Here is a 27,432-nt window from a genome sequence, read left to right as displayed (position 1 = left end):
AGAGTGCAGACCACCTCTCCTATAGCAGGGTGCAGACCACCTGTCCTATAGCAGGGTGCAGACCACCTGTCCTATAGCAGGGTGCAGACCACCTGTCCTACAGCAGGGTGCAGACCACCTGTCCTATAGCAGGGTGCAGACCACCTGTCCTATAGCAGGGTGCAGACCACCTGTCCTACAGCAGGTCGCAGACCACCTGTCCTATAGCAGGGTGCAGTCCACCTGTCCTATAGCAGGGTGCAGACCACCTGTCCTATAGCAGGGTGCAGACCACCTGTCCTATAGCAGGGTGCAGACCACCTGTCCTATAGCAGGGCGCAGACCACCTGTCCTATAGCAGGGTGCAGACCACCTGTCCTATAGCAGGGTGCAGACCACCTGTCCTATAGCAGGGTGCAGCCCACCTGTCCTATAGCAGGGTGCAGACCACCTGTCCTAGAGCAGGGTGCAGACCACCTGTCCTAGAGCAGGGTGCAGACCACCTGTCCTATAGCAGGGTGCAGACCACCTGTCCTAGAGCAGGGTGCAGACCAACTGTCCTAGAGCAGGGTGTAGACCACCTGCCCTATAGCAGGGTGCAGACCACCTGTCCTATAGCAGGGTGCAGACCACCTGTCCTATAGCAGGGTGCAGCCCACCTGTTCTATAGCAGGGTGCAGACCACCTGTTCTATAGCAGGGTGCAGACCACCTCTCCTATAGCAGGGTGCAGACCACCTGTCCTATAGCAGGGTGCAGACCACCTGTCCTATAGCAGGGAGCAGACCACCTGTTCTATAGCAGGGTGCAGACCACCTGTTCTATAGCAGGGTGCAGACCACCTGTCCTATAGCAGGGAGCAGACCACCTGTCCTATAGCAGGGTGCAGACCACCTGTCCTATAGCAGGGCGCAGACCACCTGTCCTATAGCAGGGCGCAGACCACCTGTCCTATAGCAGGGCGCAGACCACCTGTCCTATAGCAGGGCGCAGACCACCTGTCCTATAGCAGGGTGCAGACCACCTGTCCTATAGCAGGGTGCAGACCACCTGTCCTATAGCAGGGTGCAGACCACCTGTCCTATAGCAGGGTGCAGACCACCTGTCCTATAGCAGGGTGCAGCCCACCTGTCCTATAGCAGGGTGCAGTCCACCTGTCCTATAGCAGGGTGCAGACCACCTGTCCTATAGCAGGGTGCAGACCACCTGTCCTATAGCAGGGTGCAGACCACCTGTCCTATAGCAGGGTGCAGACCACCTGTCCTATAGCAGGGTGCAGACCACCTGTCCTATAGCAGGGCGCAGTCCACCTGTCCTATAGCAGGGCGCAGACCACCTGTCCTATAGCAGGGTGCAGACCACCTGTCCTATAGCAGGGTGCAGACCACCTGTCCTATAGCAGGGTGCAGACCACCTGTCCTATAGCAGGGTGCAGACCACCTGTCCTATAGCAGGGTGCAGACCACCTGTCCTATAGCAGGGTGCAGACCACCTGTCCTATAGCAGGGTGCAGACCACCTGTCCTATAGCAGGGTGCAGCCCACCTGTCCTATAGCAGGGTGCAGACCACCTGTCCTATAGCAGGGTGCAGTCCACCTGCACCATTATAGCATTATAGCGCCACCTGTTCCCCATTATCATTTTGCACGCTGCGCTCTCTCCTGTGTTATTAATTTTCTAGGTGTACAGATTACAATTAGTTCCAGAGAGGGGATTATGAAACCCCTCAGGACGTCCCCCATAAATATGTATATAAGGCGACCCCCGAGCTGAGGCTACTCCCAGTACAGGAGGAGGAGATGATGGCGGTGCACTGGCTCCTGGCGCTTCTGGGCTCTGCCTTCCTCCAGGTCCGGGCTGTGCCCCTGCAGGTAAGTCGTCACTAGCCCCAGGATTTCCTTACACCTCGGGGATGTTCTTTGGATTTGTTTCCTTCCACAATAAATTACAGATTATTCTCAGAATTTCATGTACATTTTGAAACTCTGATATTTTACATCAAGATGTTACTTTGTCTCTTATCAGTTTGTGTTTTTGGATCTGCAATAACTTTTCTTCTGCACCGAGGTCCAATCCCTCTCCCCTTCACGGCTTTCACATTTTGGTCTTTTGGAATCAGTCCGCTGGTTCCTAATTTTACCCTCAGTCTTTGTCTTTAGTGACTTTTCCAAATACAAAATACTCCAAAAATGTAGGTTTCACACAGTGGGGGTCATTTACGAAGGGCCCGATTCGCGTTTTCCCGACGTGTTACCCGAATATTTCCGATTTGCGCCGATTGTACCTGAATTGCCCCGGGTTTTTGGCGCACGCGATCGAATTGTGGCGCATCGGCGCCGGCATGCGCGCGACGGAAATCGGGGGGCGTGGCCGAACGAAAACCTGACGTATTCGGAAAAACCGCCGCATTTTTTTAAAAAATTGTGTCACGAAAATTTCACTCACCTTCATCCTGGATAGGCCGGTGTATTTCGAGGCATTCCAGCGGACTTCAGCGCAGCAGCGCCACCTGGTGGACGGCGGAGGAACTGCTTTGATGAATTCCGGTCGGACCCGAATCCAGCGCAGAGAACACGCCGCTGGATCGCGAACGGACCGGGTAAGTAAATCTGCCCCAGTGACCCTAAAACTGAGCCCAGAGGATCTACTAATCCGAAAAGTTTAATATTGGTCATGTTTCGGTTCTGTAGCCCCATATTGGTGATACTAGAGGGACTCCCCAACCAGAGGGTCCGTAGGATGACCCCAAACTAGAGTCCCCCCATCCCCAAGGATTCCATGGAGGGTCTCACCTTTACATCTGGGTCCTAAATGTTGCCATTTTAGGGTAAAAGAGGAAACTTTATAGAGGAAATGTTACAATATATTTAATATTACTACTAATAATTCCTCTCTTTTCAGCTGCCAAAATTCCTCCAAATACAAGGTAAGATCTGAAAACTTGGTAGATCTTTTTGGAAGTTTGGGGAAGTTTTATTATAGCAGGAAGATTCTCTCCATCTGTGGACATGGACCAGAACTAGAGAGGTAGAAGAAGACTTTTTGGGGCAGATTTACTTACCCGGTCCAGTCGCGATCCCGCGGCGTGTTGTCCGACGTGGATTCGGGTCCTGCCGGGATTCACTAAGGTCGTGACCCCGATATCCTGCAGGTGTCGCTGCTGCGCCGAGGTCCGCCAGAGTTCACCATCTCCTTCCCGGTGCATATAAGTGCGTGTCAAGCGACAAAAAATTTTTTTAAATGATGTGGTTTTTCCGAATCCATCGGGTTTTCCGACAGCCATGCCCTCCGATTTCCGTCGCGTGAAAACCGGCACCGATGTGCCAAAATCCGATCGCATACGCCAAAATCCCGGGGCAATTCGGCGGAAATGGGAAATCATCGGGAAACCCTTAGTAAATGAGCCCCATTGTTAGTGACGCATGGTCCTAGTCATGCATAGTCACCGAATGAAACTATTAGCCCCTAAGGTACGGGATGAAATGTATTTTCTAGAATTCCCTCTATTGTGGGAAATTCCCTCTTGTCCTATAAAGAATCTCCTCCAAAGTCATGTGACGGTGAGCAGAGAAGAGTCACATTTTACCAGAGATGAGTCAAGGTTTCATGGGGAGAGTCATTTCAGATATTCAGTTCCACAGCACCTAGAAATATGATGCTGATCCACCTGCCCCTATGGACAATGTCTCCTATCTTTTCAGTACTACAACTATTTTGTAGTACTAAGGGTACTAATTTTGGCGCATTGGCGCCGGCTTGCATGTGACAGAAATCGGGGGTGTGGCCGTCGGATAACCCGATGGATTTGGACCACGGCATTTAAAAAAGGATTTGTGTCGCAAGATCAAGCGCTCACATGCACCAGGAAGAAGAAGGTGAACTCCGGCGGACCTCGGCGCAGCAGCGACACATGGAGGAACTCGGACGCACGAGGTTAGTGAACCGCTGGCAGCTCCGAATCCTCGTCGGACAACGCACCGCGGGATCGCGACTGGACCGGGTAAGTAAATCTTCCCCATTATCTTTCCCTCTGATGATTCTCAGATCACGTTGTTATGTGTCAGGGTGGGGCAAGATCCATAGGTGTTCTGGGACAGGAGCTATGCGGGTGCAAGGGTTGGTTTTTTATCATCTGATGGGACGCAGTCACCCATCTGCTCCTCACTCTATTTTCTCGAAGTACCACGTGACCGTCCCTCTGTGGATATACAAGTGAGATTAACCCTGTATATTTCATATTTCACTGTGATTTTTATGTTGTTTTTTTTTTAATGTCCTTAAAATGACACCAGCACCATGTTTGTATGTGCTATAGAACAGGAAATAGGGAACCTATCTCTCCAGCCCCTGAACTTGACTTGTCTCAGGCAAAATATGATTCTTCTCTGCTCATTGTCACATGACAATACTGTACAGACTTGCCAAGTAGGTCAGAATGTAGACGAACCCCACAGAGGTCAGGAGAGGTCATCTGCTCGCTCCTAGCCCCTACCTTTACCCTCTCATCTCATCTTCAGGGAATTATTAGATACGACCAAGGCTTTCCATCGGAGGCGTTTTCCATGATGGATTGTTACATCTTGTTACTAGAACCCGACGGATACATTTATGTGCAGAACATGGAGTATTTATTGCCTGCAGAGGCACCACAAGCTTGATGGTTGCCATCCCTCTAATACTCCAGGCTGATTTTTGGCTTCACGTCCCTCTTCTGCTTCTTCCCGTAATGTTTAGACTCATCCGCGACGTCCAATCCGCCGGCAGAAGATGTTTTCAGCACCATAGAAAAAATGAACAAAGGTAAGAAATGAAAGACCTGCGCAGGGTCCACTCTCTCGTGGTTGGAGGAAGGAGTCGGAACGGTCAGGTTGGTTGCCTCTGGTTTGATTGGCAGATGGTGCAGACCCCCCCCCCCCATCACATTGGTTACAGGTGACCCTGATGATATTCTGTGTCCCCCCACGTAGAGAGCGTCAGGACCCTGCACCAGGGGGACATTGCCGGGAAGGGCGGCCGCAGCGCCATCACCTGCACCGCTGGGAACAGCTGCTTCTGGCCCAAAGGCTCCAATGGCGTCGTCTCCATCCCCTACACCCTGGACCCGCAGTTCTGTAAGTGACTTCTATGTAACCACATAGGGTAGTGAAGCATCGGGCACAGGACCCCCCGGGGGGCAGAGTCCAGTCTCCTGATCAGTAACAACTTATCCAGATATTCTACTTGTATATTTCCAATTAGCGGACAGCGATAGAGCGGCGATAGCGAGGGCCATGATGGAATTCACCTCATTGACCTGCATCAACTTCCTGCCACGCACAAGAGAAGCCGATTACCTGAATATTATCTCCGACTATGGGTGAGAACAGGAGGAGCAAAGACTGTACTGTGACATCACTGTGTGTATTATCCCTGTACTGTGACATCACTGTGTGTATTATCTCTGTACTGTGACATCACTGTGTGTATTATCCCTGTACTGTGACATCACTGTGTGTATTATCTCTGTACTGTGACATCACTGTGTGTATTATCCCTGTACTGTGACATCACTGTGTGTATTATCCCTGTACTGTGACATCACTGTGTGTATTATCCTGTACTGTGACATCACTGTGTGTATTATCCCTGTACTGTGACATCACTGTGTGTATTATCCCTGTACTGTGACATCACTGTGTGTATTATCCCTGTACTGTGACATCACTGTGTGTATTATCCCTGTACTGTGACATCACTGTGTGTATTATCCCTGTACTGTGACATCACTGTGTGCATTATCCCTGTACTGTGACATCACTGTGTGTATTATCCCTGTACTGTGACATCACTGTGTGTATTATCTCTGTACTGTGACATCACTGTGTGTATTATCCCTGTACTGTGACATCACTGTGTGTATTATCCCTGTACTGTGACATCACTGTGTGTATTATCCCTGTACTGTGACATCACTGTGTGTATTATCCCTGTACTGTGACATCTCTGTGTGTATTATCTCTGTACTGTGACATCACTGTGTGTATTATCCCTGTACTGTGACATCACTGTGTGTATCATCCCCTGTACTGTGACATCACTGTGTGTATTATCTCTGTACTGTGACATCACTGTGTGTATTATCCCCTGTACTGTGACATCACTGTGTGTATTATCCCTGTACTGTGACATCACTGTGTGTATTATCCCTGTACTGTGACATCACTGTGTGTATTATCCCTGTACTGTGACATCCCTGTGTGTATTATCCCTGTACTGTGACATCACTGTGTGTATTATCCCTGTACTGTGACATCACTGTGTGTATTATCCCTGTACTGTGACATCACTGTGTGTATTATCTCTGTACTGTGACATCACTGTGTGTATTATCCCCTGTACTGTGACATCACTGTGTGTATTATCCCTGTACTGTGACATCACTGTGTGTATTATCCCTGTACTGTGACATCACTGTGTGTATTATCCCTGTACTGTGACATCACTGTGTGTATTATCCCTGTACTGTGACATCACTGTGTGTATTATCCCTGTACTGTGACATCACTGTGTGTATTATCCCTGTACTGTGACATCACTGTGTGTATTATCCCTGTACTGTGACATCACCGTGTGTACTATCCCTGTACTGTGACATCACTGTGTGTACTATCCCTGTACTGTGACGTCACTGTGTGTATTATCTCTGTACTGTGACATCACTGTGTGTATTATCCCTGTACTGTGACATCACCGTGTGTACTATCCCTGTACTGTGACATCACTGTGTGTATTATCCCTGTACTGTGACATCACTGTGTGTATTATCCCTGTACTGTGACATCACTGTGTGTACTATCCCTGTACTGTGACGTCACTGTGTGTATTATCTCTGTACTGTGACATCACTGTGTGTATTATCCCTGTACTGTGACATCACCGTGTGTACTATCCCTGTACTGTGACATCACTGTGTGTATGATCCCTGTACTGTGACATCACTGTGTGTATTATCCCTGTACTGTGACATCACTGTGTGTATTATCCCTGCACTGTGACATCACTGTGTGTATTATCCCTGTACTGTGACATCACTGTGTGTATTATCCCTGTACTGTGACATCACTGTGTGTATTATCCCTGTACTGTGACATCACTGTGTGTATTATCCCTGTACTGTGACATCGCTGTGTGTATTATCCCTGTACTGTGACATCACTGTGTGTATTATCCCTGTACTGTGACATCACTGTGTGTATTATCTCTGTACTGTGACATCACTGTGTGTATTATCTCTGTACTGTGACATCACTGTGTGCATGACCCCATCTTTTACCCTCATCCCCAGTTGCTGGTCAGAGTTGGGGCGCTCTGGTGGACGCCAGGATGTGTCTCTGAATCGGGAGGGGTGTTTGCTGCACGGAGTTATACAGCATGAGCTGAACCACGCCATGGGCTTCGAGCACGAGCACAGCCGCAGTGACCGCGATTCTTACATCAAGATTCTTTGGGGGAACATCACTGCTGGTAGGATCTGTCCCCTCTCATGTACGGCCCCCGGATCCTGCGCAGGGACCCCCAGACGCTTCTCCGTGTAGTAACCTCCATTCTCCTCACAGGATACAACACAAGTTTTGCCAAAACCAACACAAACAACCTGGGCCTGGAGTACGACTACTCATCTGTGATGCATTATGGGAAGTGAGTGTCCAATCTACCATCTATAAAGGGAACCTGTCAGCTGAATTTACCCCTTAAAACTACCGCCCCCTCTGGTGGGGGATGAAATGTCCTTTATAAAATTCTCTCTATAGGATTCAACCCAGAAAAGCTGAGCCCACAGCAAACACCCACGGCTAATACCCCTCATGGGTGCTGGCACCAATAGCAAGAGCTCACCCTTTAACTGCCGCAACAAAGACACCGGAGCCATATAAACTGCGATGGCGAGTCTGCGATGGCGAGTCTGTGCTACCATGATCCCAAGGATTGTCTCCCCCTGAATATTCCCAATCCAAATTTGCCAAAGCCCAACCGAAGAGTCATATTTGCCTGAGTTGAGTCAAGTTTAGAGGCTGCAGGAGGAGGGTCACTTTAGAAGCCCCTATGTTCGGTTCTATAGCACCTAGAAAAATGGTGCTGGTGTCATTTTAGGCTTGCGGTTCTTTTAGCTTCGAGCCTAAAGATAGACAATTAGAAAAAATGTTGGATTTTTATCTGCAGCTCACATTTACAACTGAGGTTTTAACTGGCTGGATTTCCAGTTCTTTAGGTCACAAAACCAAAAACCTGTAAGATAGAATTCTAATCTTTAATATGATACTTAAAGCATGGTACTAGGTGCTACAGAACGAAAGATAGGGGTGTCTGAAGTCATACTCCCCCAGAAGCCTCTAAACTTGACTCATCTCTGCTTATTTTCACATCACTTGGGAGGGAATTTTTTGTAGGTAGAAGAGGGAGATTTCAAATAAAAGGGAACCCATCACAAACTTTTACTCCACTGAACTCGGCGTCCCCTTTATGTCGTGTATAAAATATCTGTTCTATCAATGCTTCTTTTACTTAAAAGTTTTCTCATTTATCTATTAATAATCAGCCATATGCAAATGAGCTGCGAAGAGTCACTTTTTGCCTAAGATGAGTCATGCTGTATGGCCAGCATGACTCATCTTAGGCAAAAAGTGACTCTTTTCAGCTCTATAGTAGCTACCACCTTGGTGCTGGTGTCATTTTATTGATAAGAATCAGAATCCATTTGCTTTACAACCAGAGGTTTGGGCAAATTCGATATAATGGGGCAGATTTACTTACCCGGTCCAGTCACAATCCAGCGGCGCGTTCTCCGACGCTGATTCGGATCTGCCGGGATTCACTAAGGCCGTGCGCCTGATGTCCACTAGGTGTCGCTGCTGCGCCGAGGTCCGCCGGAGTGCATGTGAGTGCTATTCTTGCGACACAATTTTTTTTTAAAATAGCGCGGTTTTTCCGAATCCGTCGGGTTTTCCGACGGCCACACCCCCCCCCCATTTCTGTCGTGTGAAAGCCGGCTCCAATGCGCCACAATCCGATCGCGTGCGCCAAAATCCGGGGGCAATTTGGCGCAAATCGGAAATATTTGGAAAACCCGATGGAAATGCGCGATTCGGACCTTTAGTAAATGAGCCCCAATGATCCAATTCCTGGCTGTGTATGTATCTCTTATTCTTTACCACAGTCCTGATGTGTTTTTAAAGCTGAGATTTTCATCTCGAAAATTACACCAGAACCTAAGTCCAATGTAATGAGGCCTTTATAAGAATATTCCGTGTTATTTTCTATCCTATAGATTTGCATTTTCCATCAGTAACTATCAGACCATCCGGCCCATCCCTGATAACTCGGTCACTATTGGGCAGAGGATTGGACTCAGTAACCTGGATGTAGCCAAAATCAACAGACTCTACAAGTGCAGTAAGTGCAGCAGACGAGAGACAGTAACAATGTATCAGCCGTCGCCCATTGTATCATCCCTTGTATTACACATCACTCTGTGCCGCCATATGTGACATTGTGTCTCCTCCTCCAGATGTTTGCTCCTCCGTCCTCTCCGGTTATGATGGCGACTTCTCCTCCGCATCCAACCCCTCAAATTACCCCAATAACTACAACTGCTCCTGGCTCATCCGCCTCCCCAATAGTCAGGTATTTACTGAGGACCCCCGGACGCCCCCAAGTCTAGTGCTAAGTATCAATATATCGCCATATGGTGCCTATATAATACTGCTATACATATGTATATAATACTGTGCCCCCCACATTATAATACATCCATAGTGCCCCCCACACTATAATACCTCCACAGTGCCCCTCACACTATAATACCTCCATAGTGCCCCTCACACTATAATACCTCCATAGTGACCCTCACACTATAATACCACCATAGTGCTCCCCACACTATAATACCTCCACAGTGCCCCTCACACTATAATACCTCCATAGTGCCCCTCACACTATAATACCTCCATAGTGCCCCTCACACTATAATACCTCCATAGTGCCCCTCACACTATAATACCTCCACAGTGCCCCTCACACTATAATACCTCTGTAGTGCCCCCCACACTATAATACCACCATAGTGCTCCCCACACTATAATACCACCATAGTGCCCCCACACTATAATACCTCCATAGTGCCCCCCACACTATAATACCTCCATAGTGCCCCCACACTATAATACCTCCATAGTGCCCCCCACACTATAATACCTCCATAGTGCCCCCCACACTATAATACCTCCATAGTGCCCCCCACACTATAATACCTCCATAGTGCCCCCCACACTATAATACCTCCATAGTGCCCCCCACACTATAATACCTCCATAGTGCCCCCCACACTATAATACCACCATAGTGCTCCCCACACTATAATACCTCCACAGTGCCCCTCACACTATAATACCTCTGTAGTGCCCCCCACACTATAATACCACCATAGTGCTCCCCACACTATAATACCACCATAGTGCCCCCACATTATAATACGTCCATAGTGCCCCCCACACTATAATACCTCCATAGTGCCCCCACACTATAATACCTCCATAGTGCCCCCCACACTATAATACCTCCATAGTGCCCCCCACACTATAATACCTCCATAGTGCCCCCCACACTATAATACCTCCATAGTGCCCCCCACACTATAATACCTCCATAGTGCCCCCCACACTATAATACCTCCATAGTGCCCCCCACACTATAATACCTCCATAGTGCCCCCCACACTATAATACCTCTGTAGTGCCCCCCACACTATAATACCTCCATAGTGCCCCTCACACTATAATACCTCCATAGTGCCCCCCACACTATAATACCTCCATAGTGCCCCTCACACTATAATACCTCCATAGTGCCTCTCACACTATAATACCTCCATAGTGCCCCCCACACTATAATACCTCCATAGTGCCCCTCACACTATAATACCTCCATAGTGCCCCCCACACTATAATACCTCCATAGTGGCCCCTCACACTATAATACCTCCATAGTGGCCCCTCACACTATAATACCTCCATAGTGCCCCCCACACTATAATACCTCCATAGTGCCCCCCACACTATAATACCTCCATAGTGGCCCCTCACACTATAATACCTCCATAGTGGCCCCTCACACTATAATACCTCCATAGTGCCCCCCACACTATAATACCTCCATAGTGCTCCTCACACTATAATACCTCCATAGTGCCCCCCACACTATAATACCTCCATAGTGACCCCACACACTATAATACCTCCATAGTGCCCCCCACACTATAATACCTCCATAGTGCCCCTCACACTATAATACCTCCATAGTGCCCCCCACACTATAATACCTCCATAGTGCCCCCCACACTATAATACCTCCATAGTGCCCCTCACACTATAATACCTCCATAGTGCCCCTCACACTATAATACCTCCATAGTGCCCCTCACACTATAATACCTCCATAGTGCCCCTCACACTATAATACCTCCATAGTGCCCCCTACACTATAATACCTCCATAGTGACCCCACACACTATAATACCTCCATAGTGCCTCACACTATAATACCTCCATAGTGCCCCTCACACTATAATACCTCCATAGTGCCCCCCACACTATAATACCTCCATAGTACCCCTCACACTATAATACCTCCATAGTGCCCCCCACACTATAATACCTCCATAGAGCCCCCCACACTATAATACCTCCATAGTGCCCCCCACACTATAATACCTCCATAGTGCCCCCCACACTATAATACCTCCATAGTTACCCCACACACTATAATACCTCCATAGTGCCCCTCACACTATAATACCTCCATAGTGCCCCTCACACTATAATACCTCCATAGTGCCCCTCACACTATAATACCTCCATAGTGCCCCTCACACTATAATACCTCCATAGTGCCCCTCACACTATAATACCTCCATAGTGCCCCTCACACTATAATACCTCTGTAGTGCCCCCCACACTATAATACCTCCATAGTGCCCCCCACGCTATAATACCTCCATAGTGCCCCCCACACTATAATACCTCCATAGTGCCCCCCACACTATAATACCTCCATAGTGCCCCCACACTAAAATACCTCCATAGTGCCCCTCACACTATAATACCACCATAGTGCCCCCACACTATAATACCTCCATAGTGCCCCCCACACTATAATACCTCCATAGTACCCCTCACACTATAATACCTCCATAGTGCCCCCCACACTATAATACCTCCATAGTGCCCCTCACACTATAATACCTCCATAGTGCCCCCCACACTATAATACCTCCATAGTGCCCCTCACACTATAATACCTCCAAAGTGCCCCTCACACTATACCTCCATAGTGCCCCCCACACTATAATACCTCCATAGTGCCCCTCACACTATAATACCTCCATAGTGCCCCCCACACTATAATACCTCCATAGTGCCCCTCACACTATAATACCTCCATAGTGCCCCCCACACGATAATGCCTCCATAGTGCCCCTCACACTATAATACCTCCATAGTGCCCCCCACACTATAATACCTCCATAGTGCCCCTCACACTATAATAATACCTCCATAGTGCCCCTCACACTATAATACCACCATAGTGCCCCTCACACTATAATACCTCCATAGTGCCCCCCACACTATAATACCTCCATAGTGCCCCCCACACTATACCTCCATAGTGCCCCTCACACTATAATACCTCCATAGTGCCCCCCACACTATAATACCTCCATAGTGACCCCCACTCTATAATACCTCCATAGTGCCCCCCACACTATAATACCTCCATAGTGCCCCTCACACTATAATACCTCCATACTGCCCCTCACACTATAATACCTCCATAGTGCCCCCCACACTATAATACCTCCATAGTGACCCCCACTCTATAATACCACCATAGTGCCCCTCACACTATAATACCTCCATAGTGCCCCCCACACTATAATACCTCCATAGTGCCCCCCACACTATACCTCCATAGTGCCCCTCACACTATAATACCTCCATAGTGCCCCCCACACTATAATACCTCCATAGTGACCCCCACTCTATAATACCTCCATAGTGCCCCCCACACTATAATACCTCTGTAGTGCCCCCCACACTATAATACCTCCATAGTGCCCCTCACACTATAATACCTCCATACTGCCCCTCACACTATAATACCTCCACAGTGCCCCTCACACTATAATACCTCCATAGTGCCCCTCACACTATAATTCCTCCATAGTGCCCCTCACACTATAATACCTCCATAGTGCCCCTCACACTATAATACCTCCATAGTGCCTCTCACACTATAATACCTCCATAGTGCCCCTCACACTATAATACCTCCATAGTGACCCCCACACTATAATACCTCCCTAGTGCCCCCCACACTATAATACCTCCATAGTGCCCCTCACATTATAATACCTCCATAGTGCCCCCCACACTATAATACCTCCATAGTGCCCCTCACACTATAATACCTCCATAGTGCCCCCCACACTATAATACCTCCATAGTGCCCCTCACATTATAATACCTCCATAGTGCCCCCCACACTATAATACCTCCATAGTGCCCCTCACATTATAATACCTCCATAGTGCCCCCCACACTATAATACCTCCATAGTGCCCCTCACATTATAATACCTCCATAGTGCCCCCCACACTATAATACCTCCATAGTGCCCCTCACACTATAATACCTCCATAGTGCCCCCACACTATAATACCTCCATAGTGCCCCCACACTATAATACCTCCATAGTGCCCCACACACTATAATACCTCCGTAGTGCCCCTCACACTATAATACCTCCATAGTGCCCCCCACACTATAATACCTCCATAGTGCCCCTCACACTATAATACCTCCATAGTGCCCCACACACTATAATACCTCCATAGTGCCCCTCACAATATAATACCTCCATAGTGCCCCCCACACTATAATACCTCCATAGTGCCCCCCACACTATAATACCTCCATAGTACCCCTCACACTATAATACCTCCATAGTGCCCCCCACACTATAATACCTCCATAGTGCCCCTCACACTATAATACCTCCATAGTGCCCCCCACACTATAATACCTCCATAGTGCCCCTCACACTATAATACCTCCAAAGTGCCCCTCACACTATACCTCCATAGTGCCCCCCACACTATAATACCTCCATAGTGCCCCTCACACTATAATACCTCCATAGTGCCCCCCACACTATAATACCTCCATAGTGCCCCTCACACTATAATACCTCCATAGTGCCCCCCACACGATAATGCCTCCATAGTGCCCCTCACACTATAATACCTCCATAGTGCCCCCCACACTATAATACCTCCATAGTGCCCCTCACACTATAATAATACCTCCATAGTGCCCCTCACACTATAATACCACCATAGTGCCCCTCACACTATAATTCCTCCATAGTGCCCCCCACACTATAATACCTCCATAGTGCCCCCCACACTATAATACCTCCATAGTGCCCCCCACACTATAATACCTCCATAGTGCCCCTCACACTATAATACCTCCATAGTGCCCCCCACACTATAATACCTCCATAGTGCCCCTCACACTATAATACCTCCATAGTGCCCCCCACACTATAATACCTCCATAGTGCCTCTCACACTATAATACCTCCATAGTGCCCCTCACACTATAATACCTCCATAGTGCCCCCCACACTATAATACCTCCATAGTGCCCCTCACACTATACCTCCATAGTGCCCCTCACACTATAATACCTCCATAGTGCCCCCCACACTATAATACCACCATAGTGCCTCTCACACTATAATACCTCCATAGTGCCCCTCACACTATAATACCTCCATAGTGCCTCTCACACTATAATACCTCCATAGTGCCCCTCACACTATAATACCTCCATAGTGCCTCTCACACTATAATACCTCCATAGTGCCCCTCACACTATAATACCTCCATAGTGACCCCCACACTATAATACCTCCCTAGTGCCCCCCACACTATAATACCTCCATAGTGCCCCTCACATTATAATACCTCCATAGTGCCCCCCACACTATAATACCTCCATAGTGCCCCTCACACTATAATACCTCCATAGTGCCCCCCACACTATAATACCTCCATAGTGCCCCTCACATTATAATACCTCCATAGTGCCCCCCACACTATAATACCTCCATAGTGCCCCTCACATTATAATACCTCCATAGTGCCCCCCACACTATAATACCTCCATAGTGCCCCTCACATTATAATACCTCCATAGTGCCCCCCACACTATAATACCTCCATAGTGCCCCCACACTATAATACCTCCATAGTGCCCCCACACTATAATACCTCCATAGTGCCCCACACACTATAATACCTCCATAGTGCCCCTCACACTATAATACCTCCATAGTGCCCCCCACACTATAATACCTCCATAGTGCCCCTCACACTATAATACCTCCATAGTGCCCCACACACTATAATACCTCCATAGTGCCCCTCACACTATAATACCTCCATAGTGCCCCCCACACTATAATACCTCCATAGTGCCCCCCACACTATAATACCTCCATAGTGCCCCCCACACTATAATACCTCCATAGTGCCCCCCACACTATAATACCTCCATAGTGCCCCTCACACTATAATACCTCCATAGTGCCCCACACACCATAATACCTCCATAGTGCCCCTCACACTATAATACCTCCATAGTGCCCCTCACACTATAATACCTCCATAGTGCCCCTCACACTATAATACCTCCATAGTGCCCCCCACACTATAATACCTCCATAGTGCCCCCCACACTATAATACCTCCATAGTGCCCCCCACACTATAATACCTCCATAGTGCCCCCCACACTATAATACCTCCATAGTGCCCCCCACACTATAATACCTCCATAGTGCCCCCCACACTATAATACCTCCATAGTGCCCCCCACACTATAATACCTCCATAGTGCCCCCCACACTATAATACCTCCATAGTGGCCCCCACACTATAATACCGCCATAGTGCCCCCCACACTATAATACCTCCATAGTGCCCCCCACACTATAATACCTCCATAGTGCACCTCACACTATAATACCTCCATAGTTCCCCTCACACTATAATACTTCCATAGTGCCCCCCACACTATAATACCTCCATAGTGCCCCCCACACTATAATACCTCCATAGTGCCCCCCACACTATAATACCTCCATAGTGCCCCCCACACTATACCGCCATAGTGCCCCCCACACTATAATACCTCCATAGTGCCCCTCACACTATAATAATACCTCCATAGTGCCCCTCACACTATAATACCACCATAGTGCCCCTCACACTATAATACCTCCATAGTTCCCCTCACACTATAATACCTCCATTGTGCCCCCCACACTATACCTCCATAGTGCCCATCACACTATAATAATACCTCCATAGTGCCCCTCACACTATAATACCTCCATAGTGCCCCTCACACTATAATACCTCCATAGTGCCCCTCACACTATAATTCCACCATAGTGCCCCTCACACTATAATACCTCCATAGTGCCCCCCACACTATAATACCTCCATAGTGCCCCCCACACTATACCTCCATAGTGCCCCTCACACTATAATACCTCCATAGTGCCCCTCACACTATAATACCTCCATAGTGCCCCCACACTATAATACCTCCATAGTGCCCCCCACACTATAATACCTCCATAGTGCCCCCCACACTATAATACCTCCATAGTGCCCCCCACACTATAATACCTCCATAGTGCCCCCCACACTATAATACCTCCATAGTGCCCCCCACACTATAATACCTCCATAGTGCCCCCCACACTATAATACCTCCATAGTGCCCCCCACACTATAATACCTCCTTAGTGCCCCTCACATTATAATACCTCCATAGTGCCCCCCACACTATAATACCTCCATAGTGCCCCACACTATAATACCTCCATAGTGCCCCCCACACTATAATACCTCCATAGTGCCCCTCACACTATAATACCTACATAGTGACCCCCCACACTATAATACCTCCATAGTGCCCCTCACACTATAATACCTCCATAGTGCCCCTCACACTATAATACCTCCATAGTGCCCCTCACACTATAATACCTCCATAGTGCCCCTCACACTATAATACCTCCATAGTGCACCTCACACTATAATACCTCCATAGTGCCCCCCACACTATAATACCTCCATAGTGCCCCCCACACTATAATACCTCCATAGTGCCCCCCACACTATAATACCTCCATAGTGCCCCTCACACTATAATACCTCCATAGTGCCCCCCACACTATAATACCTCCATAGTGCCCCTCACACTATAATACCTCCATAGTGCCCCTCACACTATAATACCTCCATAGTGCCCCTCACACTATAATACCTCCATAGTGCCCCTCACATTATAATACCTCCATAGTGCCCCCCACACTATAATACCTCCATAGTGCCCCTCACACTATAATACCTCCATAGTGCCCCCTCACACTATAATACCTCCATAGTGCCCCTCACACTATAATACCTCCATAGTGCCCCCCACACTATAATACCTCCATAGTGCCCCTCACACTATAATACCTCCATAGTGCCCCTCACACTATAATACCTCCATAGTGACCCCACACACTATAATACCTCCATAGTGCCCCCCACACTATAATACCTCCATAGTGCCCCTCACACTATAATACCTCCATAGTGACCCCACACACTATAATACCTCCATAGTGCCCCCCACGCTATAATACCTCCATAGTGCCCCTCACACTATAATACCTCCATAGTGCCCCTCACACTATAATACATCCATAGTGCCCCCCACACTATAATACATCCATAGTGACCCCCACACTATAATACCTCCATAGTGCCCCTCACACTATAATACCTCCATAGTGCCCCTCACACTATAATACCTCCATAGTGCCCCTCACACTATAATACCTCCATAGTGCCCCCCACACTATAATACCTCCATAGTGCTCCTCACACTATAATACCTCCATAGTGCCCCTCACACTATAATACCTCCATAGTGCCCCTCACATTAATACCTCCATAGTGCCCCCCACACTATAATACCTCCATAGTGCCCCACACTATAATACCTCCATAGTGCCCCCCACACTATAATACCTCCATAGTGCCCCCCACACTATAATACCTCCATAGTGCCCCTCACACTATAATACCTACATAGTGACCCCCCACACTATAATACCTCCATAGTGCCCCTCACACTATAATACCTCCATAGTGCCCCTCACACTATAATACCTCCATAGTGCCCCCCACACTATAATACCTCCATAGTGCCCCCCACACTATAATACCTCCATAGTGCCCCCCACACTATAATACCTCCATAGTGCCCCTCACACTATAATACCTCCATAGTGCCCCCCACACTATAATACCTCCATAGTGCCCCCCACACTATAATACCTCCATAGTGCCCCCCACAATATAATACCTCCATAGTGCCCCTCACACTATAATACCTCCATAGTGCCCCTCACACTATAATACCTCCATAGTGCCCCCCACAATATAATACCTCCATAGTGCCCCTCACACTATAATACCTCCATAGTGCCCCCCACACTATAATACCTCCATAGTGCCCCTCACACTATAATACCTACATAGTGACCCCCCACACTATAATACCTCCATAGTGCCCCCCACACTATAATACCTCCATAGTGCCCCTCACACTATAATACCTCCATAGTGCCCCTCACACTATAATACCTCCATAGTGCCCCTCACACTATAATAATACCTCCATAGTGCCCTCCACACTATAATACCTCCATAGTGCCCCTCACACTATAATACCTCCATAGTGCCCCTCACACTATAATACCTCCATAGTGCCCCTCACACTATAATACCTCCATAGTCCCCCTCACACTATAATACCTCCATAGTGCCCCCCACACTATAATACCTCCATAGTGCCCCTCACACTATAATACCTACATAGTGCCCCCCACACTATAATACCTCCATAGTGCCCCTCACACTATAATACCTCCATAGTGCCCCTAACACTATAATACCTACATAGTGACCCCCCACACTATAATACCTCCATAGTGCCCCTCACACTATAATACCTCCATAGTGCCCCTCACACTATAATACCTCCATAGTGCCCCCCACACTATAATACCTCCATAGTGCCCCCCACACTATAATACCTCCATAGTGCCCCCCACACTATAATACCTCCATAGTGCCCCTCACACTATAATACCTCCATAGTGCCCCCCACACTATAATACCTCCATAGTGCCCCCCACACTATAATACCTCCATAGTGCCCCCCACAATATAATACCTCCATAGTGCCCCTCACACTATAATACCTCCATAGTGCCCCTCACACTATAATACCTCCATAGTGCCCCCCACAATATAATACCTCCATAGTGCCCCTCACACTATAATACCTCCATAGTGCCCCCCACACTATAATACCTCCATAGTGCCCCTCACACTATAATACCTACATAGTGACCCCCCACACTATAATACCTCCATAGTGCCCCCCACACTATAATACCTCCATAGTGCCCCTCACACTATAATACCTCCATAGTGCCCCTCACACTATAATACCTCCATAGTGCCCCTCACACTATAATAATACCTCCATAGTGCCCTCCACACTATAATACCTCCATAGTGCCCCTCACACTATAATACCTCCATAGTGCCCCTCACACTATAATACCTCCATAGTGCCCCTCACACTATAATACCTCCATAGTCCCCCTCACACTATAATACCTCCATAGTGCCCCCCACACTATAATACCTCCATAGTGCCCCTCACACTATAATACCTCCATAGTGCCCCTCACACTATAATACCTCCATAGTCCCCCTCACACTATAATACCTCCATAGTGCCCCTCACACTATAATACCTCCATAGTGCCCCCACACTATAATACCTCCATAGTGCCCCTCACACTATACCTCCATAGTGCCCCTCACACTATAATACCTCCATAGTGCCCCTCACACTATAATACCTCCATAGTGCCCCTCACACTATAATACCTCCATAGTGCCCCCCACACTATAATACCTCCATAGTACCCCTCACACTATAATACCACCATAGTGCCCCTCACACTGTAATACCTCCATAGTGCCCCTCACACTATAATAATACCTCCATAGTGCCCCCCACACTATAATACCTCCATAGTTCCCCTCACACTATAATACCTCCATAGTGCCCCTCACACTATAATACCTCCATAGTGCCCCTCACACTATAATACCTCCACAGTGCCCCTCACACTATAATACCTCCATAGTGCCCCTCACACTATAATACCTCCATAGTTCCCCTCACACTATAATACCTCCATAGTGCCCCTCACACTATAATACCACCATAGTGCCCCTCACACTATATTACCTCCATAGTGCCCCCCACACTATAATACCTCCATAGTGCCCCCCACACTATAATACCTCCATAGTGCCCCTCACACTATAATACCTCCATAGTACCCCTCACACTATAATACCTCCATAGTGCCCCTCACACTATAATACCTCCATAGTGCCCCCTCACACTATAATACCTCCATAGTGCCCCCCACACTGTAATACCTCCATAGTACCCCTCACACTATAATAATACCTCCATAGTGCCCCCCACACTATAATACCTCCATAGTTCCCCTCACACTATAATACCTCCATAGTGCCCCTCACACTATAATACCTCCATAGTGCCCCTCACACTATAATACCTCCATAGTGCCCCTCACACTGTAATACCTCCATAGTGCCCCTCACACTATAATACCTCCATAGTGCCCCTCACACTATAATACCTCCATAGTGCCCCTCACTATAATACCTCCATAGTGCCCCTCACACTATAATACCTCCATAGTGCCCCTCACACTATAATACCTCCATAGTGCCCCTCACACTATATTACCTCCATAGTGCCCCCCACACTATAATACCTCCATAGTGCCCCTCACACTATAATACCTCCATAGTGCCCCTCACACTATAATACCTCCATAGTGCCCCTCACACTATAATACCTCCATAGTGCCCCCCACACTATAATACCTCCATAGTGCCCCTCACACTATGCGGTACCTCATGCTAATTATTAGATATCTATGTGATACCAGGGACCTCCTAATTCCAGAGACATCCCCTTTGAATTGGGGACACATCTGATCGCTCCTCCATCTTCCCAGGTCCTCCTGTGGTTTAAGTCCTTCGATGTCCAGTCCTCCGCCGGCTGCTCTGCGGATTACATTCGGGTGTACGATGGCCCCAGCCGGACGTCCCCTCTGCTGCTGGACCGCTCGTGTGGCTCGGGGCAGATGCCATCGCTGGTGGCTTCCGGTAACATCATGCTGGTGGAGTTTATCACGGACCATTCTGTCACCGCGACCGGATTCAAAGCCTCCTACAGCGCAGGTATCCACAGAACCGGCACCATGGAGATCCACTATGACCACACCGGGGGGGGGGGGGGGTTATTGTCCTGCTACAGCGCCACTCCTATACATAGGTCATTGCTGGTATTACAACTCATCTTCCTTAGAGTGAATGACTCTAAGGTGTAATACCAGACACAACCTCTGGGGGCGCTGGCTCTGATATCAGTGGATAAAATGTATCAGTTTACCTGGAATGTTCCGTTATGTCTCGGTCCTAGTGACCTCCGTCCTGGACAATGTTACCTCTCTCTCCTCTGTCTCATCTAGTGCAGTGTGGAAGGACATTTACTGCCCCCACAGGGAGCGTGTTCAGCCCGGGGTACGATAAACGCATGAACTACCCCGCATTCAGCAACTGCACCTGGACTATCCTGGCTCCTGCCGGCTACAGGGTAAGTCCACATCTCACTGCAGTACTGTACATTGTGATAGCTCAGTGAGGCACCTGGTGCCCCATACCTCGGGGAGGCTTCTTCTCAAGTTATATAATTAAAGGGAACCTGTCAGCACGTTTTCACAAATACAGCTATCGGCAGGTTCCCGTAGAGCCCTATTAACTAACTGCTTTTATTTCAGATCCCCATAAATCATCTTTAAAAACTTGCCTTGCATACAGACAAATCTAGAGAGTGTCAATGGGGCGTGGCCTCCACGGCTGAACAAAGCAGCTTCTTAACAGCAGTAATGTCATGTGACCAGGCTGACATCATCTCAGGCCCTTTAGCAAACTGCACTCCATGCATATATCTGATCACATGAAATCACAGCACAAACTTCTACTCCATCCTCCATGCAGGCATGCTGTAATTTAATGAGATCAGATGTATGCATGGTGTACAGTTTGCTAATGTTAGGAGGCTAAAGGACCTGAGATAATGTCAGCCAGAGGAGGCCACGCCCCCTCAACGCCTTCTCGATTTGGCTGTATGCAAAGCAAGTTCATAAAGATGATTTATGGCGATCAGAAATAAACAATTTTTAACTAAAAGGAGGAGTCACTTGGTTAACAGGGTACTATGGGAACCTGCCAGTAGATGTATTGTGAAAATGTGTGGTGACAGGTTCCCTTTAACACTAGTCAATGCCATTCCATAACTTCTTATCCCCATCACATCTCATCCTGCCCTAGTAATCAGATTTCTCAGATCTGTATAATAAATCTTCAAGCTATGAGCTGTAATCTCAATGATGTGTTTGTATACAGAATTGCTCCAGAGCTCCCCCTAGTGGTAGAAGATGGCAGACACAATGTTATCATTCAAATATAAGTTCATGCAGAGGATTTGGAGCTCTGTGGCAGGAAAAAATTGAGGTCCGGAAATGAATTAATGAAGTGGAGAGCAGAATAGAGCAGGCCCTGTGTTATAGCGGGGACCCCGGTATAACATAGGAGGGTTCATGCACTGACATGCTGTGTTCCAGGTGCAGATGGCTTTTTTGGACTTCAGCTTGGAGGGGGGCAGCTCGTGCCCCTATGATTTCCTGGAGATCCGGGATGGAATGTTGTCCACGTCCCCCCTCATGGGCAACACCCGCTGCGGCACTGCCTCCATCCCACCCCTGACCTCCACCTACAACGCCCTGCTCCTGCGTCTCACCAGCGACAACTCCAACGAGAGCAGAGGATTCCTGGCCAAATACTCTTTTGGTAAGATGATAGTTAACCCATTGAAACCCCAATAGAGTATCAGTAAGAGAGGCTCCTCCTATTTGGGTGTGGTCTAATGTGATTGGCTATCGATTGGGATTGATTATTCAGGTGTCAGGCTCCGCCCACCTGGAGAACCCTAAACTCTCATTACTTAGGAGGTTCTATAAACCTAGTTTTATGGAAAATCTCTCCAAAATCAGTTCCTGTAGATCCATAAACAATCTCCATGTGGGGCTTAAAGGGAACCTCCAGCATCAATGATTCTATTACTATGTAAAACTGTACAAAAAGGAGAAAAATTTAGCAAATCCTTTACAATTTTGACATGCTTTTCGGTAGTTTATGTTCTTCTTCATGCTTATGCATAGTAGGCAGCATTTTAAAAACTAAAGGTGGAGTGCCCCTTTAAGAGACTGCATTTGTATCAATTTATTGATATATCAATATATTGACTTATTCCATCTTTGTGGGATGTTTCCTAAACCAGGTCGTTTGAACCCATACATAATGTTCATGTCTGGCTTAAAGGGGAACTCCATCATTAACAATATGTTATAATGTAAATAAATGTCCAAAAATGTGAAGAACATTTCGAATTTCGCTTTCACTTTTGCTCTTTATGCAACATCAGCATTATTTTATGTATTTCGCTTTATTTTTACACAAGGCTTATCTCTGATGACAGTCTTTTAGCTCCTCCCACTTTCAGACATGTGACTTAAAAGCGGGGGTTCTCCTTTAGTCATTGGTCTATAGTAACCAGAATCATAAAGATTTACATAACCTTAAAGGGGGTTTTTAGGTGATTTAATTTCACAATAGAATTTCTGTATCAATTTGATATGATTTACAAGATCTCTGCTTGCTGTCAGCCAGTGGTATCCTTCTATATGTTATTGTAACCTTCATCTCTGTCTTCAGTCCCAGCAAAGTGAATGAATAAGAGATTCTGGAGATTTTGGCTGCACAGAAACCCCAGGACATCATCAGCTTACTATGTGTTACTAATATTGAATTATTATATAAACGTACAGTGTAATAAATAACTGGCCTGATGTATAATACGCTGAAGTTCTTGTTCTGATTGATCATTAAATATTATATTATAACTACATCTGTCTGGTCAACACTTGAAGCAAATCACTTCTCCTCTACTCCCATACTCTTATATTACACATTGCCTTACCCTACTACTGTGTGTAACTACAAAGTGTTATTATTGTGCCGGGCTAAAGAATGAAAATTACATTTCTTAGCTTTCGTTCATACTGAAAATACACCACAAGGTGGAGACATTGTCCTAGGACCAAATATAAAAAGGTTTCTTTGAAAAAGAAGATGGGCATGAGATAGATATGAGATAGATAGAGATAGATGTCCCTCCCCAGCAGATCCTCCTGTTATTGTGCCCCTCCCCAGCAGATCCTCCTGTTATTGTGCCCCTCCCCAGCAGAGCACCCTGTTATTGTGCCCCTCCCCAGCAGATCCCCCTGTTATTGTGCCCCTCCCCAGCAGATCCCCCTGTTATTGTGCCCCTCCCCAGCAGATCCTCCTGTTATTGTGCCCCTCCCCAGCAGATCCTCCTGTTATTGTGCCCCTCCCCAGCAGAGCACCCTGTTATTGTGCCCCTCCCCAGCAGATCCCCCTGTTATTGTGCCCCTCCCCAGCAGATCCCCCTGTTATTGTGCCCCTCCCCAGCAGATCCTCCTGTTATTGTGCCCCTCCCCAGCAGATCCTCCTGTTATTGTGCCCCTCCCCAGCAGAGCACCCTGTTATTGTGCCCCTCCCCAGCAGATCCCCATGTTATTGTGCCACTCCCCAGCAGATCCCCCTGTTATTGTGCCCCTCCCCAGCAGAGCACCCTGTTATTGTGCCCCTCCCCAGCAGATCCCCCTGTTATTGTGCCCCTCCCCAGCAGAGCACCCTGTTATTGTGCCCCTCCCCAGCAGATCCCCCTGTTATTGTGCCCCTCCCCAGCAGAGCACCCTGTTATTGTGCCCCTCCCCAGCAGAGCCCCCTGTTATTGTGCCCCTCCCCAGCAGAGCACCCTGTTATTGTGCCCCTCCCCAGCAGAGCACCCTGTTATTGTGCCCCTCCCCAGCAGATCCCCCTGTTATTGTGCCCCTCCCCAGCAGAGCACCCTGTTATTGTGCCCCTCCCCAGCAGATCCCCTTGTTATTGTGCCCCTCCCCAGCAGATCCCCCTGTTATTGTGCCCCTCCCCAGCAGATCCCCCTGTTATTGTGCCCCTCCCCAGCAGAGCCCCCTGTTATTGTGCCCCTCCCCAGCAGAGCACCCTGTTATTGTGCCCCTCCTCAGCAGAGCACCCTGTTATTGTGCCCCTCCCCAGCAGATCCCCCTGTTATTGTGCCCCTCCCCAGCAGAGCACCCTGTTATTGTGCCCCTCCCCAGCAGATCCCCTTGTTATTGTGCCCCTCCCCAGCAGATCCCCCTGTTATTGTGCCCCTCCCCAGCAGAGCCCCCTGTTATTGTGCCCCTCCCCAGCAGAGCACCCTGTTATTGTGCCCCTCCCCAGCAGAGCACCCTGTTATTGTGCCCCTCCTCAGCAGAGCACCCTGTTATTGTGCCCCTCCCCAGCAGATCCCCCTGTTATTGTGCCCCTCCCCAGCAGAGCACCCTGTTATTGTGCCCCTCCCCAGCAGAGCACCCTGTTATTGTGCCCCTCCCCAGCAGAGCACCCTGTTATTGTGCCCCTCCCCAGCAGATCCCCTTGTTATTGTGCCCCTCCCCAGCAGATCCCCCTGTTATTGTGTCCCTCCCTAGCAGATCACCCTGTTATTGTGCCCCTCCCCAGCAGATCACCCTGTTATTGTGCCCCTCCCCAGTAGAGCCCCCTGTTATTGTGCCCCTCCCCAGCAGATCCCCCTGTTATTGTGCCCCTCCCCAGCAGATCCTCCTGTTATTGTGCCCCTCCCCAGCAGATCCCCGTTATTGTGCCCCTCCCCAGCAGATCCCCGTTATTGTGCCCCTCCCAAGCAGATCCCCTTTATTGTGCCCCTCCCCAGCAGATCCCCTTTATTGTGCCCCTCCCCAGCAGATCCCCTTTATTGTGCCCCTCCCCAGCAGATCCCCGTTATTGTGCCCCTCCCCAGCAGATCCCCGTTATTGTGCCCCTCCCAAGCAGATCCCCTTTATTGTGCCCCTCCCCAGCAGATCCCCTTTATTGTGCCCCTCCCCAGCAGATCCCCGTTATTGTGTCCCTCCCCAGCAGATCCCCGTTATTGTGTCCCTCCCCAGCAGATCTCCTTTTTTCAAAGAACTTGGAGTGCCACCATTTTTTGATCTTTATATGCAAAAGGATTTAACAAACCTGAAGGTTGAGCACCCGATTTTTTCTTAACTGGTGCAGCTGGATAGATAGATAGATGCTTGAAAAAGGTGGATACACCGAAACGTCGCATCTGAAATAAAGATCACCCTGATTTAATTCATCTACTGGAGTGCTGCTGCCTTCCTTGAATAGATAGATAGATAGATAGGAGATAGATATGAGATAGATAGATAGATAGATAGATATGAGATAGATATGAGATAGATAGATAGATAGATATGAGATAGGAGATAGATAGATAGATAGATAGATAGATAGATAGATAGATAGGAGATAGATAGATAGATAGATATGAGATGGATAGATATGAGATAGATAGGAGATAGATAGATAGATAGATAGATAGGAGATAGATAGATAGGAGATAGATAGATAGATAGATAGATAGATAGGAGATAGATAGATAGGAGATAGATAGATAGATAGATAGATAGATAGATAGATAGATAGGAGACAGATATGAGATAGATAGATATGAGATAGATAGATAGATAGATATGAGATGGATAGATAGATATGAGATAGATAGATAGATAGATAGATAGATAGATAGGAGACAGATATGAGATAGATAGATAGATAGATATGAGATGGATAGATAGATAGGAGATAGATAGATAGATAGATAGATAGATAGATAGGAGACAGATATGAGATAGATAGATAGATAGATAGATAGATAGGAGATAGATAGATAGATAGATAGATAGATAGGAGATAGATAGATAGATAGATAGGAGATAGATAGATAGGAGATAGATAGATAGATAGATAGATAGATAGATAGATAGAAGATAGATAGATATGAGATAGATAGATAGATAGATATGAGATGGATAGATAGATATGAGATAGATAGATAGATAGATAGATAGATAGATAGGAGACAGATATGAGA

The 27,432-nt window shown here is 47.7% G+C and overlaps 1 protein-coding gene across 1 annotated transcript; it reads left to right on the top strand.

Moving 5' to 3' along the window:
- Positions 1-1,664: 1,664 nt before the first annotated feature.
- On the top strand, positions 1,665-24,218 carry LOC140069073 (astacin-like metalloendopeptidase). Its single transcript, XM_072114398.1, has 13 exons — positions 1,665-1,849; positions 2,880-2,904; positions 4,713-4,778; positions 4,946-5,089; positions 5,217-5,334; positions 7,303-7,481; positions 7,574-7,655; positions 9,283-9,407; positions 9,523-9,638; positions 21,284-21,509; positions 21,800-21,924; positions 22,955-23,180; positions 24,105-24,218. Exons 1-13 carry the CDS (start codon positions 1,778-1,780, stop codon positions 24,116-24,118), a joined length of 1,518 nt encoding a protein of 505 aa, XP_071970499.1. The 5' UTR covers positions 1,665-1,777; the 3' UTR covers positions 24,119-24,218.
- Positions 24,219-27,432: the final 3,214 nt, after the last annotated feature.

The sequence above is a fragment of the Engystomops pustulosus genome, chromosome 7 (assembly GCF_040894005.1).
Source record: "Engystomops pustulosus chromosome 7, aEngPut4.maternal, whole genome shotgun sequence".
Classification (NCBI taxonomy): Eukaryota; Metazoa; Chordata; class Amphibia; order Anura; family Leptodactylidae; genus Engystomops; species Engystomops pustulosus.
This window is presented reverse-complemented; position numbering and strand designations above follow the sequence as displayed.

Bases quoted from the DNA above. Each gene is read 5' to 3' on its own strand.
- LOC140069073 (XM_072114398.1), top strand. From the start codon at position 1,778: ATGATGGCGGTGCACTGGCTCCTGGCGCTTCTGGGCTCTGCCTTCCTC. The intron at 7,656-9,282 runs GTGAGTGTCCAA...TCTATCCTATAG, and splicing joins TCTGTGATGCATTATGGGAA to ATTTGCATTTTCCATCAGTA. The intron at 21,510-21,799 runs GTATCCACAGAA...TGTCTCATCTAG, and splicing joins CAAAGCCTCCTACAGCGCAG to TGCAGTGTGGAAGGACATTT.